This window comes from Microtus ochrogaster, unplaced genomic scaffold (assembly GCF_000317375.1).
Source record: "Microtus ochrogaster isolate Prairie Vole_2 unplaced genomic scaffold, MicOch1.0 UNK110, whole genome shotgun sequence".
NCBI classification, from domain to species: domain Eukaryota; kingdom Metazoa; phylum Chordata; class Mammalia; order Rodentia; family Cricetidae; genus Microtus; species Microtus ochrogaster.
Genome location: NW_004949208.1, coordinates 689,198 through 702,450, shown reverse-complemented (window position 1 = coordinate 702,450; position 13,253 = coordinate 689,198). Strand labels below are relative to the sequence as shown.

The 13,253-nt window shown below is 37.2% G+C and overlaps 1 protein-coding gene across 2 annotated transcripts in view; it reads left to right on the top strand.

The window, feature by feature from the left end:
* Mast2 (microtubule associated serine/threonine kinase 2) overlaps positions 1–13,253 on the top strand; it is a 62,282-nt gene that overhangs the window by 7,613 nt on the left and 41,416 nt on the right. For both annotated transcript variants that reach the window (XM_013355289.2, XM_005371496.3), the window contains exon 3: positions 6,051–6,142. In XM_013355289.2, the coding sequence (XP_013210743.1) occupies positions 6,051–6,142 (92 nt within the window). The remainder of the gene's footprint in view (positions 1–6,050; positions 6,143–13,253) is intronic.

Here is a 13,253-nt window from a genome sequence, read left to right as displayed (position 1 = left end):
AAACAAAAAAACAAAAAGAGTGGTAAGTTGGTTGCCCCAGCATTGCAAAAGAGACTTTGGGTGATTGTTAAGGTAGTCAGCTGTCTCTGTCATTTCTTACATCTTTTGGAAGTCACTTGCTTGCAATTCCTGCTTGCTCAGGTAATACTGATTTCCTTCTTGGGTCTTTGATGGGGTTTGAAAACTAGATGATCATAGCACTTTGCCTTCATAACTTAGCTAAGACATTTTTATCCTCAGGATAAGACAGCTATTGAAATAATCTCTGTTATTTGCTAATTACCTTAGACTGGACATTTAGCATGTGTTTCTTGCTTGATGTTGTTCATGTTGGTTGAAGTTCTATTTTTCTCTTATGTTTTTGCCATTTCTCTCTCCTAGACAATACTTGATATTATTGTATTTAGGTTTGTATTAGGTTTAGAACCCTCTTATTTAGACAAAAGGGGCAGTGTTGTGGGAGCCTTTTGGGTACATGCCCATTAGGGCGTGTTCTAAGGAACTATGTGTGGATTGATAAGCACAGATATGAAGCATGCTTGCTCTCTTGTCTCATGGTCTGAGTTCTATTCGTAGCTCCCAGTGCCCACAGAGCAGAGGACCTCAGTGGCTCTCTACCTTTATTGTGAGTGTTTTCCAAATAAATATTTGTTATCCTTTATTCTGGGCTCTCTTGAACTTCCTTAATTAAGCCTACACTTGTCTTGAAAAAGAAAATAGAAAAATTGACCATGCTGGAGCCACTGTTTCTACATGACAGGGATATCTCTTGGTGATTATTGTAGAGGAGAAGAAATAGACATAATTCCTAACAAATTTGTTTGTTTGTATAATATGTCAGAAGATGGTAACTGCTCCTGGGAGTAAAGATAAAGGAAAGTAAATCCTGTTATCATATAGGGAAATGGGGAAAATAGCATTTGAGTAGTTTAAAGGAGTAAGGAGATTTTGCCATGTATTGCTAAAAAAGAAGGGCATTCTAGGTAAAGGGAGCAATTAGTTAACACATTGTATCTATCAGCTACTTGTTTCTATTTAGAATCAGTAGCCTTTGGAAGATCTTAAGAGGAGGAGTGAAGTTATATAATTTACAGTTTAAAGAGATCACTAGTGTGGTGCTTGTGTTAGGTAGAGAGTAGACGTAGAAAAGAGGATAAATGAGAGAGAGAATATTGAAGTAATCTGTGTAAGAGAAATAGAATGAATGCATCAGTGATAATTATTACTATGTAATGTTTAAGTAATACTATCTCCCTTTATTGGCAAAAAAAGGTGTATTTTCTTCTATGCTTGTATCTTGGTCTTAACAAGGACATCATCTTGGTTATACTATGAAACAGTATCTGGAAATGCTTGGCCTGAAATTGCTCCTGGTTCTCTACCATGTTTACATTGAATGAAACAGAAGTGGTATTTTCCTGACCCTAAGGAACTAGCCAAGCGCTCAAATAGGACTAGACCTCTAGCATTGGAAATTCGGAGTGTTTAAGGAATCTGAAACCAAGCATCCTATCCACAGTGTGTTGTTTCACAATTTAGTGATGTTTCAGCGACTGTGTGGGTACCTGAGACCCTGCTCCCACTTGTCCATTGAGATGACCACAATGAGGCATGTAAGATGAAATGATAGGCCTCTTTCTTGACTGGCCAGAGTTTTGTAGTTAACAGCAGAACTTCAGCTTGGTGAACTTTAGGTTACTTGTCAGCAGTCAAGTTAGTATATCTGATTCCTCAGATACCAAGTACTTTCTTTCTTGAGATGAAAGAGTAAAGATCCTCTTCTGATCCTGGGGAAATAGCTAGAGCCTATTGAAAGAGAAAAGTTAGCCCGTTTCTTGTTTTGGATCTCACCTGATCGTGGTGTCAGTTCTAGAGTGTCTGACCTTTCTTATCCCTCTTGTAGCCGTTAACAGATCAGCCAAGTAAGATTATGTGTACCTTTGTTAAAAGGCGTGTGGCCTAGAAATATGATCTTTGGTGCATTATATTTTAAAATTTAAAGCAGCAGATGTAGTTCATATCAGTTAAGGATCCCTTAAGTTTCATGGGATTTTCATTTTTATACATAATAAGTTTGGATATAATTTGATTTACATGCAATAGGTAAACATTGTCTTTAGTACTTATAACAAATAAGTACTTTAATATTTATAACAAATCATAATCATTAATTTATTCATTCATTTATTTATTTGAGAGCCTACCTTATATTGTTCTAGACCTTTAGCAACATGCAGTATGCAAAGCAAACATAAAAGTCACTGTCCTTCAGAGTTCCAGAGTCTAATTGGGAAAATAGAAGTGTAAAATATCTAGTGTTGTGATAATGGTAAGTACTGTGGAGAAAACTGTATCAGGAAAGAAGCATAGAGTTTGGGAGGGGTACAATTTTAAATGGAATGCTTAGGGCAGTAGTTCTCAACCTGTGGGTTGTGATCCCTTTGTGGTCAAATGACCCTTTTATAGGGGTCACCTAAGAATATTAAAAAACACAGATTTACTTTACAATTCATAACAGTAGCAAAATTACAGTTATAAAGTACCAACAAAAATAATTTTATGGCTGGGGGTTCACCAAAATATGAGATATTAAAGGGTCGCAGCATCAGGAAAGTTGAGACCACTGGCTGGCTTAGGGAGAAATACATTAAGAATGTATTGAACAAAGACCCGAAGGAGGTAAGGGGCCAAGCTCAGGTGCTCTTTGGGGAAAACATTATATTATAAGCAAAGGTAATGTCAGTTGTAGCAGCCTTGAAGCAGAGATTTTTTTTTTTTTTTAGGTTCATCTGTTGTTTGAGTCAACAATTCCTTTCTTGCTATTGCTGAATAATTTCCATTGAGTAAAATGGTTTGTGAACTATGGTTTATCATTCAGGCATCAGTGGGTATGGGCTTTTGTTTTGTTTGGCTATCACAAATAATAACATATTGTTGAGTTCTGCTGTTTCATCCATTCTGATAATCTCTGCTTAACTGATAATAAATACATTATTTAGAACACTGATACTTAATGCAGTTTTTGGTTTATTTTAGATTAGTATTACTATATATTGTCTTATATTTTCTTTCTGTTTAGACACTTAGACACTGTACTTCTTTTGCGAGTCCATTTTATTTCCTTTGTGGACAACTTTTTCATTTAAAATATTTCTAATTGCATTTGCTATTGTGTGTGAGCACAGCATGTTGGTCAGAGGACAACTTATAAAAGTCAGTTCTTTCCTTTGCCTATGAAATCCAAGGGTTTAACTCAGGTTATCTTGTTAGGTATGGCAGCAAGCACTTTTACCCACTAAGGCATCCCATCCAACTCTCTTTCTTTTCTTTCTTTCTTTTTTTTTTTTACAATATGTTGCATTAATTTATAGTATAATAAAAGTGAACTTTGTCATAGTTTACCCTCATACTATGTTATATTTAATGTAAGAGCTTTGAAGCAGCATACCTCTATTTCTTCTCTCTACCTCTGATGTTATGAATCCCAAGATAATCAAAATTCCTTAAAAATGTTCATTAAAAGTATTCTAAGAGGAACAGGAGATTGGTATGTATGTATATTCCTTGTGGCTTCTTTTTGTAGTTATCCAGATTTGCATCTGTTATTACTTGCTTTTGACCTAAGGAGCTTTATTTAAGTATTTGTTTATGTGTTTGGTTTATTTTTGATAAAAGTCGTCCCCCCCCACACACAAATTTGTTTATGTGTCTATAATGCTACAGGTGCACAGGTTCCTTCAGGGGCCCCAAGAAGGCATTGGATTTCATTTGGAGCTAGAGTTCCAGGCAGTTAAGAACCACATGATGTGAGTGCTGGGAACTGAACGCAGAAACTGTGGAAGGACAGACAGAGCACTGTGCTATCTCACCAGAGCCTTGTAATGTAGCCCAAATTGCCTATAACTTGTGATCCTTAGTTCTGCCTGTGGGGTTTTTTAGGTATCAGAGAAAAAAGCTCAGCCTACAAAAGCAAAATGAGGAATAGGAATCCACCAAACTGAAAAGCTTCTGCACAGCAAAGGAAGAACTCAACCATGCTGTTTCTGCTGACTCTGTCATTTGTCCAATGAAAAACAGAGTTGGCATATGAGAGAAAGGGGATTGACTGTTTGAGGGCGATGTGTGAATTAATTTTTGGAAGAGACATCCAAAGTATTTAAGCATAGCAATTACTTTCTTTTTCAACACCCTCACCATTCTCTGGGATCTTGTGTCTCTATCTTTCGTAACGTTCAGATCTCAGGATTTCCTCTCAGGAGTCAAATCTTTCCTATGTACAACTGTTCCCACTCCCAGTACAATCTCATTCCTTTTTCTTTCTCTTCTTCACCACTTCTTTCTCGTTCTCTTTTTTCCTGTTTTCTCTTTTTCCATAGGTGTGTTTATTCTAGTTATAGGTTATAGACTTCATTCCTTATTGCTTTCCTGGCACCTGAAACAGTGCCTAGTATGTAGAAAGTAGTCTATTCAATACATATCTATATTGATTACTCTCAGTGGCAAAATGAGAGTTAAAAAAAATGTCTTTTTATTTTTAAGACGAACTCATTGGTAAGCAATGCCAACAACCTGTGCAGAAAAGCTGCAGACTTGGAACTCACGGATCCAGTACTGTTTGTACTTCTCTATACCTATCAGCTTCTTCTAAGTCTTTCTCACTTCCTAGTCCCTACTGAAGATCTCTGTGCAGTCTCTAACCTTTACTAGCTCTCTGGGATCATTGAAGACTCTTGCATGATTGCTGACTGCTTTTATTTATTTTTTTTTGTTTTTGTTTTTGTTTTTCGAGACAGGGTTTCTCTGTGGCTTTGGAGCCTGTCCTGGAACTAGCTCTGTAGACCAGGCTGGTCTTGAACTCCCAGAGATCCGCCTGCCTCTGCCTCCCGAGTGCTGGGATTAAAGGCGTGCGCCACCACCGCCCGGCTTGCTGACTGCTTTTAAATGACATCATTTTCACCATCTTCAGCTTACATTTTTTCCAGTATTATTATCTTGTTGTTTTGTTTATTACTTTATTGTTGACCATGCTGGTCTTGATCTTGCTCTGCCTCACTTGATGATCCTGTCAGTTATTGGTGAGTGGAGGTGGATGGCCTGAGGCTGGCGCGGAAAGCAGAGTTCTTACTGCCTTTTCGTTTCGTTCTCCTTCTCAATGTTTTTAATGTTTCTTTCTAGTATCATTAAAAATATAGGTTGGCTTTCAAATACATCTATAAATTCTTTTTAGTTAACATGTGGCTTAAAATGGCTTTTTAATCATGATGAGGTTCTCTCTGACCATAGGAAACGTCTGTTGTTAGTTTGTAAGGAAATTGTTTTGTTGAATTTCCAACTCCTAAGTGAGGATGTTAGGTAATTCATCAATTGACCATTCCAAAAATAATAATTTAACAGACTATTAATTGCTTTCATTTTTTAATAACAAAACACTGAATTTGCAAAATAAAACTGGGATCTTTTCTGTATTTGCTTGTTTATTAATTTGTGCTGAGGTTCAAAGTCTGGGCCTTTCATGTGCTTGACAAGTGCCCTACACCAACCTAGATAAAATATTTTGTTTTGTTTTTTCGACACAGGGTTTCTCTGTAGCTTTCAAGCCTGTCCTGGAACTAGCTCTTGTAGACCAGGCTGGCCTCGAACTCACAGAAATCCACCTGCCTTTGCCTCCTGAGTGCTGGGATTAAAAGTGTTTGCCACCACCACCCTGCATGATAAAATAATATTTTGACATGTGCTTAGTTTCTAAATTTAAGTTTACAGTTTAGAACAAGATTGTTGCCCTTGGAGATGTTCTTCAGTTTCCTCAGGAAGCAAACTTAATTAACACTGGAAAAATGCTAATCAAGGCAAAAGTCAGGGCAGTGGCAAAAGTTATTCCAAGGCAGAACACACTGAATTATGAAGTCTGAGTGTTTCACATAGTAATTGCTGAACACTGAAGATTAGCACTAATTTGTTCAACCCAGAGAGTCATGTTACTCACATGCCTCCATAACCAACTACTCAAGGCCCTGGACGGAGTTAAAGCTGACATTTTGTTTTTATTGCAGTTGCCGGACAAGTAACCGCAAGAGCTTGATTGTAACCTCTAGCACATCACCTACACTACCACGACCACACTCCCCACTCCATGGCCACACAGGTAAGTTATTACAGGTTTTAAAAAGTTTAATAAAACACGTCCACAGATACTAGGTTCCTTTCCTATTTCTCACATTTTGTGTTCAGCATTATCTGAGTAATGCATAGAGAGTTCATAGACTTTTCTGCTTTCTGTGGGAGAATGTGTACAGTGGGTTTTTGACTCATTATGTCACCTTGCCCTTGCAACATTCCTTTGATCTTGTACATCTCTTAAAGCCACTTGTGTCTTTTGATTCATGACCTCTGTTCTAATGTTTTCTCCCACATATGGCTTTAGTTATCTTTGGTCATATGATGATTATCCAGTAGCATTTTGTTCTACTGTTATATGACAATTTTTTTTTTCTGGAGAGACACAACATCTACTTATCACAGATAGGAATCTTATGACAGACCAAAGTATGAATACCACCAAAGCCCACATAGTGGTGAGCCAGTGAGTTGTATTGGGGTTACTTACAGGAGCAGAAATGGCTCAAAGATAGCTGCATCACCAACACTATATTATTTGTGTTTTAATAAATAAAGCTTGCCTGAAGATCAGAGGGCAAAGCAGCCATACTAGTCAGTCATACAGGCCAGGCAGTAGTGGCACACTTTTAATCCCAGAACACTGGAGATGCTGGAGACGGAGGCAGACAGTTATCTGTGAGTTCAAGGTCACCTTGGGCTTCACAAGATTGAATCTGACTGAATGAGAAATAGAGCTCACACAAACGTGTTCCCAGCACTTGAGATCACACACCTTTAATCCCTGCACTAGGGAGGTAGAGACAGGAGCTATGTGGCTGGGCAGAGAGAGGAATGAATATAAAGGGGAAGAGACAGCAACTCAGTGGAGTGTGGAGTCTGAGGTTGGTGGAAAGCATTGCAGGTTCTCCCCTTTGTTTGAGCCTTGGTAGAGATAAGCTCTCTAGTGGCTTGGCTGCTTTGCTTTTCTGATCTTCTGCTTGAACTCCAATGTCTGTCTCTGGGTTTTTATGATTCTTCTACACCCCAGCACAGGTGACAGTTCATAAAGGCTGGGAGCCCAGAGAACACTGGACAGCCTTCAGGCAATTCACTGGGCTGTCCAAGTTGCTCTAAACCTCTTCCAGACAGCTCAGCTGGGTTTTTGCTTCTTTTAGACAGCTGGTCTGGTCTCAGAGTTTTCTTTGTAGCTTGACTAGTTTGGCAGTCATTTTTTTTTATATCTTAGCTTTGTTTGAGGGACTCTCAGCTTTTATTGTTTACTCTGGTAAGGAGGGCTGTGGATCTGGTCAGTTTTAGGGACTTCCTGAAGCTATTTTGAGTTGTTTACCTTTCCTGCTTAAGAAGCTTCCATGCAAGGTAGAATACTTCGATCTTGGACAAATCTGTTACACCACACTTACCATGCCCAAGAATCAGATCGAGCAGGGTTTTCTTGCCTTGTGAGATTCCTGTTAATTTTCCCTGTTGAAATTCAAAGGAAAGAAAAATGTGAGGGATTTTTGCTTCATTTTGAAATTGATTTTACATATTAGGACTCAAACGACTTTTGTGTAGTCAGTCTCAACTCCATCTAGAATATGAACTTTTATACATAGTGTAACAGCTGATTTATTTGCTTCTGATTAAGGGAGATATATATTTACAGTTAGGTTAGCACCTACTCAGGTTGTCCCTTCCTAGGAGAGGGACAGAAGACCTCATTTGACTTAGCCTGTATTTTATTCTAGGCCTGTACCGTGAAGGTCAGCCCTACTTTTGCTGAAAGGATTGCTCTGGTACCCCACAGTTCATTGTTGCAGTGTTTACAACAGAACCTCTTAACACAGTGTTAATGGAAATGGAACAGACTTAGAATGATAGGCAAGCTAGGAAGTCATTCGAAGATCACTTCCTGGATTTCCTAATCCTTTGGTACTATTATCCTAAGCCTGACTTTTGTTTGTCTTTCAACAGTAAAAGGGGACATTAAGTAGTGAAACAAATGGATATCAAACGCATTAAGACTGATACAGTCTTGTACTTTTATCTTTTTGCTCATGATTTACTGAGTGTTTGATTAGATGTCAATAACCTGAGAGGGATTCTGATTTAAATTTCATCTTCAGGGAAGGGGTTCATTTGAATAACTGTCACTTTAGAAGGTACCAACAACAATAAAGGGTTTACAGGGAATTAGACATTTGTAAAGAAGAGCTTTCATTTTTTCTTATATATGTCCCTGGTTTTATTTTAAATGGTTTTTGAAATAGCCCTCCTATCCTAGAACTTTGTAGAATTTCAACTTATGTCTGACCTTTATTTCCATTACATAAAAATAAATTTAGCTCATCTAGACCCTGTACTGTAACTGTACAGGGTCTGTACAGGGTCCTGTAGCTGTGAACGTGAGTACTGGGAAGTAATTTCTACTGGCTGCTGCTCTCTGAGGTGATTGTCTCTTATTATCTCTAGATTTCTGACAGTTTAGGATTAAATCTTCTTTACTCAAGTGGCTTTTATTGAGGATACCACATGGTCTTTTCTACCTTCCTGGGTCTGTGAACTTTTTTATATTTAACTTTTGTATTTATAACATGCCTAGTACTTCATAAATGTTTGCATCGTCATTTTTCTGCAAACTGTGGCAGAAAATGTATAGAAGAATTGGCATGAAAGCCCAGTCCATGGTTGAATATAGACTATACTTAATCAGCTGTTGAGAAGCTGCCCTGGTTGTACCATGCAGATCCAACTTGACATCAGTTATGTTGTCAAATCTTATACATCTAAAATTTCTAAGTCCTATTTGCTTTGCTCTTTTGAGTAGTAAAGATTTGTTAATTTGAAAGTAGCTGAATAAATTGTTTATAGTTCAATTTAGTATTAAGTATCTCTTTTATATTTTAAATTATGTTTAAGTATTTGCATGTGAGTACAGGTGCCCATGGAGGCCCAAGATGTCAGATTCCTGCTGTGGCTAGAGTTATAATTGATTACAAAAGTTGTTGAGTAGCCGGGTGGTGGTGGCGCGCGTCTTTAATCCCAGCACTCGGGAGGCAGAGGCAGGCGGATCTCTGGGAGTTCGAGACCAGCCTGGTCTACAAGAGCTAGTTCCAGGACGGGCACCAAAGCTACAGAGAAACCCTGTCTTTAAAAACCAAAAAAAAAAAAAAAAGTTGTCGGAGTATTGTGAACTGAACTCTAGACCTAGGAGAGTGCGATGAGGTCTTAACTGCTGAGCTATCTCTTTCGCCCATAGTATTAAATATCTTATAAACAGGTATAATTCTAGTAAAATTGGTTTTATAGGAACTTCTGGAAATGGACATTTCTTAGTTTTGTTTTATTTGGGGGGCGGTGTGAGAGAGAAACAGGCAAGACACTGGGGTTCAAACCTAGGACCTTTTCATACTATACTTCCTAGTCTTTTTAAAGTGATCCTTATTTTTTCGATTAGTTTTAGGCTGATAGCAAAATTCATATTCTCTGTCCCCACACACGAAGAGACTCTATTGTCAGTATTCCTATCAGTATGGTACATTTGTTGCAGTTGGTAAACCTATCTGTCATATTTCTACCCAAGCAGTAGTTTTGCATTTATTACTGATGATACACATTAAACACACTTACAGTACCTTGTAGAACATTTCTGCTACTATACCTGTTTTGTTGATTTTCTTCAAGTGTTGAACTAGCTTGCATTCCTGAGTTAAGTCCTCCTTGGTCATGGAGTACAGTTCTTTTTAAGCATCGCTAGATCACTAGATCAAGTTGTTAATAATTTATTAGTAACTTTGCATTTGTTACTGAAAGGTAATAGTCTGTGGTTTTCATTTTTGTGTTTTTCCTAATTTGGGTATTTGGTAAATGCTGGCTTCAGAAGAACTGAGGTGTATTCTTTACACTTCCTTCTTCTGGAAAGCTTGTGAAGAATGGGTGTAATTTTTTGTGAAATGTCTGAATTTACTTTTGGAGCCTGGCCTGGAGCTAGATCTTGTAGACCAGGCTGGCCTCGAACAGCCTGTCTCCCGAGTGCTGGGATTAAAGGCGTGTACCACCACCACCTGGCTTTTACCTGTTTCTAATATGGAATAGTTTGTCAAATTATGTCTTACAAAATTAGTCCATTTAAATTAGATTATGAGATTTGCAGACATAGAATTCTTCATAGTATTTTTATTAATATTTTTATTTCTTGAGGTTGTTAGTGATAACCAACCCTTAATTCCTGATCCTAGTAATTTGTCTGTCTTCTTCCCTGCCTTTTGTGTTCTCTCACGTGCTCTTCCTCAACCTTACTTTGACATTTGGTTTGTCTTTTCAAATAACCAACTTTAGGATTATGTTAATTTTTCTCTATTTCTTGTTTCTAATTTTATCATATCTCTGAATTTTATTACTTTTCTTCTGCCTAAATAGTTATTAATTTGATTTACTTTTTTCCCTACTTTCAAAAAGTGTAGATTTATTTTTTTTCTTTTTTTTTTCTCTTTTTTTTTTTTTTTTTTTTCTTTTTTTTTCTCTTAAATATTTATTTATTTGTTTGTTTGTTTATTTGTTTATTTATTTGTTTATTTATTATGTATACAATATTCTGTCTGTGTGTATATCTGTAGGTTAGAAGAGGGCACCAGACCTCATTACAGATGGTTGTGAGCCACCATGTGGTTGCTGGGAATTGAACTCAGGACCTTTGGAAGAGCAGGCAATGCTCTTAAACCACTGAGCCATTTCTCCAGCCCCAAAAAGTGTAGATTTAGAACATGAGTTTGAATTGTCTAATCTAACATGCGTCAGTGCTTTGGAGTACTGACTTCACTGTGCAGCTCACAAATTTTGATAAATTGTGCTTTCATTTTTATTTTGTTTAAAATACTTTGAAGGGTTTTGAGGGTTAGAAAATGGATACTTGGAGAGTTTTCCAGATATATTTCTTTTATTGTTTTCTAACTTAGTTCATTTTGTTCTAAGAAGATACGAAATAATTTCTGTTCTTTTTAGCTTGGTGAGGTATATTTTGTTACCAAGAATGTGGTGTCTCTTTTGATCATTGTTTCATATGAACATTGAAAAAGTATGTAAATGGTTATTTTATATTCATGTGATTTACTATGATGAGCTTGACTAAGTCTTCAGTAGCTGCCATTTCTGTTGGATGGACATTCAAATTTCTAACTGTTATGTCATCGTATATCACTCCTGATTCTGTTAATTTTTGCCTTATGTGTTTTGATGCTCTATTGTTTGGCAAATACAGTTTTAAGACTTGGCATACTGGAGCTGGAGAGATGACTCAGTGGTTGAAAGCATCCAGATTTGGTTCCCTGGTGTGCTTTTCTCCACGGTGGCTTCAGGTGTTCTTGGGGATCTAACATTTTTTTTTTCTGGCTTCGTCAGGCACCAGGCATTCATGTGGAACACATACATACATGCAGGCAGACAAAACCACTCATACACATAAAATAATAATAAATCTTTATTTTAAAAATCCTGCTGTGTGTTGTTTTTTAAACAAGTTCTAGGTATTAAACTGTATGCTAAGCTAAGTGCCCTATCCCTGGAGTAATCCCCTTCATGTCTTCTTGAATCCTTTATTGTTATGTAATGCTTCTCTTTGTCTCTGATACTTGAAATGAGTAGATCTAACCAGGTTTTTTGTTTTTGCTTTATTTTTAATTAGTATTTTAGTGGTATATATTTATCCATTCCCTTTCTTTTAACCTGTGTGTGTCCTATATTGAAAGGTACTTTCTTTTAAACAACATAGTTGGGTTCTGTCTATAATCAGGAGACAGAGTGATGAGTGCTTATACTCAGTTTGTTTTCTCCTTTTTTTTTAAACTTTTTTTTAAATATTCATTATGTATTATGTATACAATATTCTGTCTGTGTGTATGCCTGCTGGCCAGAAGAGGGCACCAGACCTCATTACAGATGGTTGCGGGCCACCATGTGGTTGTTGGGAATTGAACTCATGACCTTTGGAAGAGCAGGCAATGCTCTTTACCACTGAGCCATCTCTCCAGCCCCTGTTTTCTCCTTTTTATGCAGTCTAGAATCCAAGCTTATAAAATGGGCCTGCCTATATTAAGGAAGGGTCTCCCTACCTCAATTAACCTAACCTAGTCAATCCCTCAAAAGCATGCCTAGAGGGCTTGCGTTATAAATTAATTCTGTAGACTATCAAGTGAGAGCCAATGTTTACCATTGTTTTCATTGTTTTGAACATACAGTTATCAGTTAAGTGAATTAAAAATGAGAAAAAATGGGACTGCAGAGATGGCTTAGTGGTTAAGAGCAGTTGCTGCTCTTCCAGAAGACCAAGGTTCACAACTGGTCAGCCTCATTGTGTGGCATTCCCTAGAAATTCACTGAGGCTGGGATATTCAGATTATCTATGAGGACATTGGAATCACTTGTCAAAAGTCATGATAAAGAGAATGTTAGGAATTCAGGAGTAAAAGTATTTACAGTGAAAGGTATGTGAAAAGGTGTATGTACTGTACACTTAGGTGACTTCAGCAAGGAGTAGTTTCTGATGGCATAATTTCAGACCTGGGTATTTTTATGACAAAGGAGGGAGAATACTTGGAAGGAAATGGAAAGCTAGCAAGATATTTAGGTCCAGTGTCGTAAGGGCTGTATGAAAGAACTGCAGAGGAAGCTGCCACAGCTGGTAGCCAAGGTTCAACCTGAAATGTTAAGGGCTATAGTATACATACTATCAAAAATCAAGGTGATGCCTTCTAAGATAGTCATGTAATAAGGTGTTTGCAGAGTTAGCGCAAGCAGAGGCAACAGATCTATAAGTATCAAATAGGATGCTGTATTTAAGAAATTAAATTTGCATCCTTCATAGTGTGTCTTTCCAGATTATAAAAAGCTAATCAAACTTGGTGAAGACAGTAAACAAGTCATGGGAGGGCTATAAGTTGTATAAAGAGTTAGGCTATTAATATCTCTTGGCATTTATTTCTTTTAATTAATATCTCGAGGCATTTATTTCTTTTACCTAAGATCTGTGGACTGTGAACGTTTTTATGAGGTCTGTAAGTCTCCTAAAGTTGTATTGCCAGTTTTACACATATAACTTCTTCATTTTCCTGGAAGGAGAGTTTATGAAATTTTCCAAAGGTTGTTTCTTTTTTTTTTTTTTT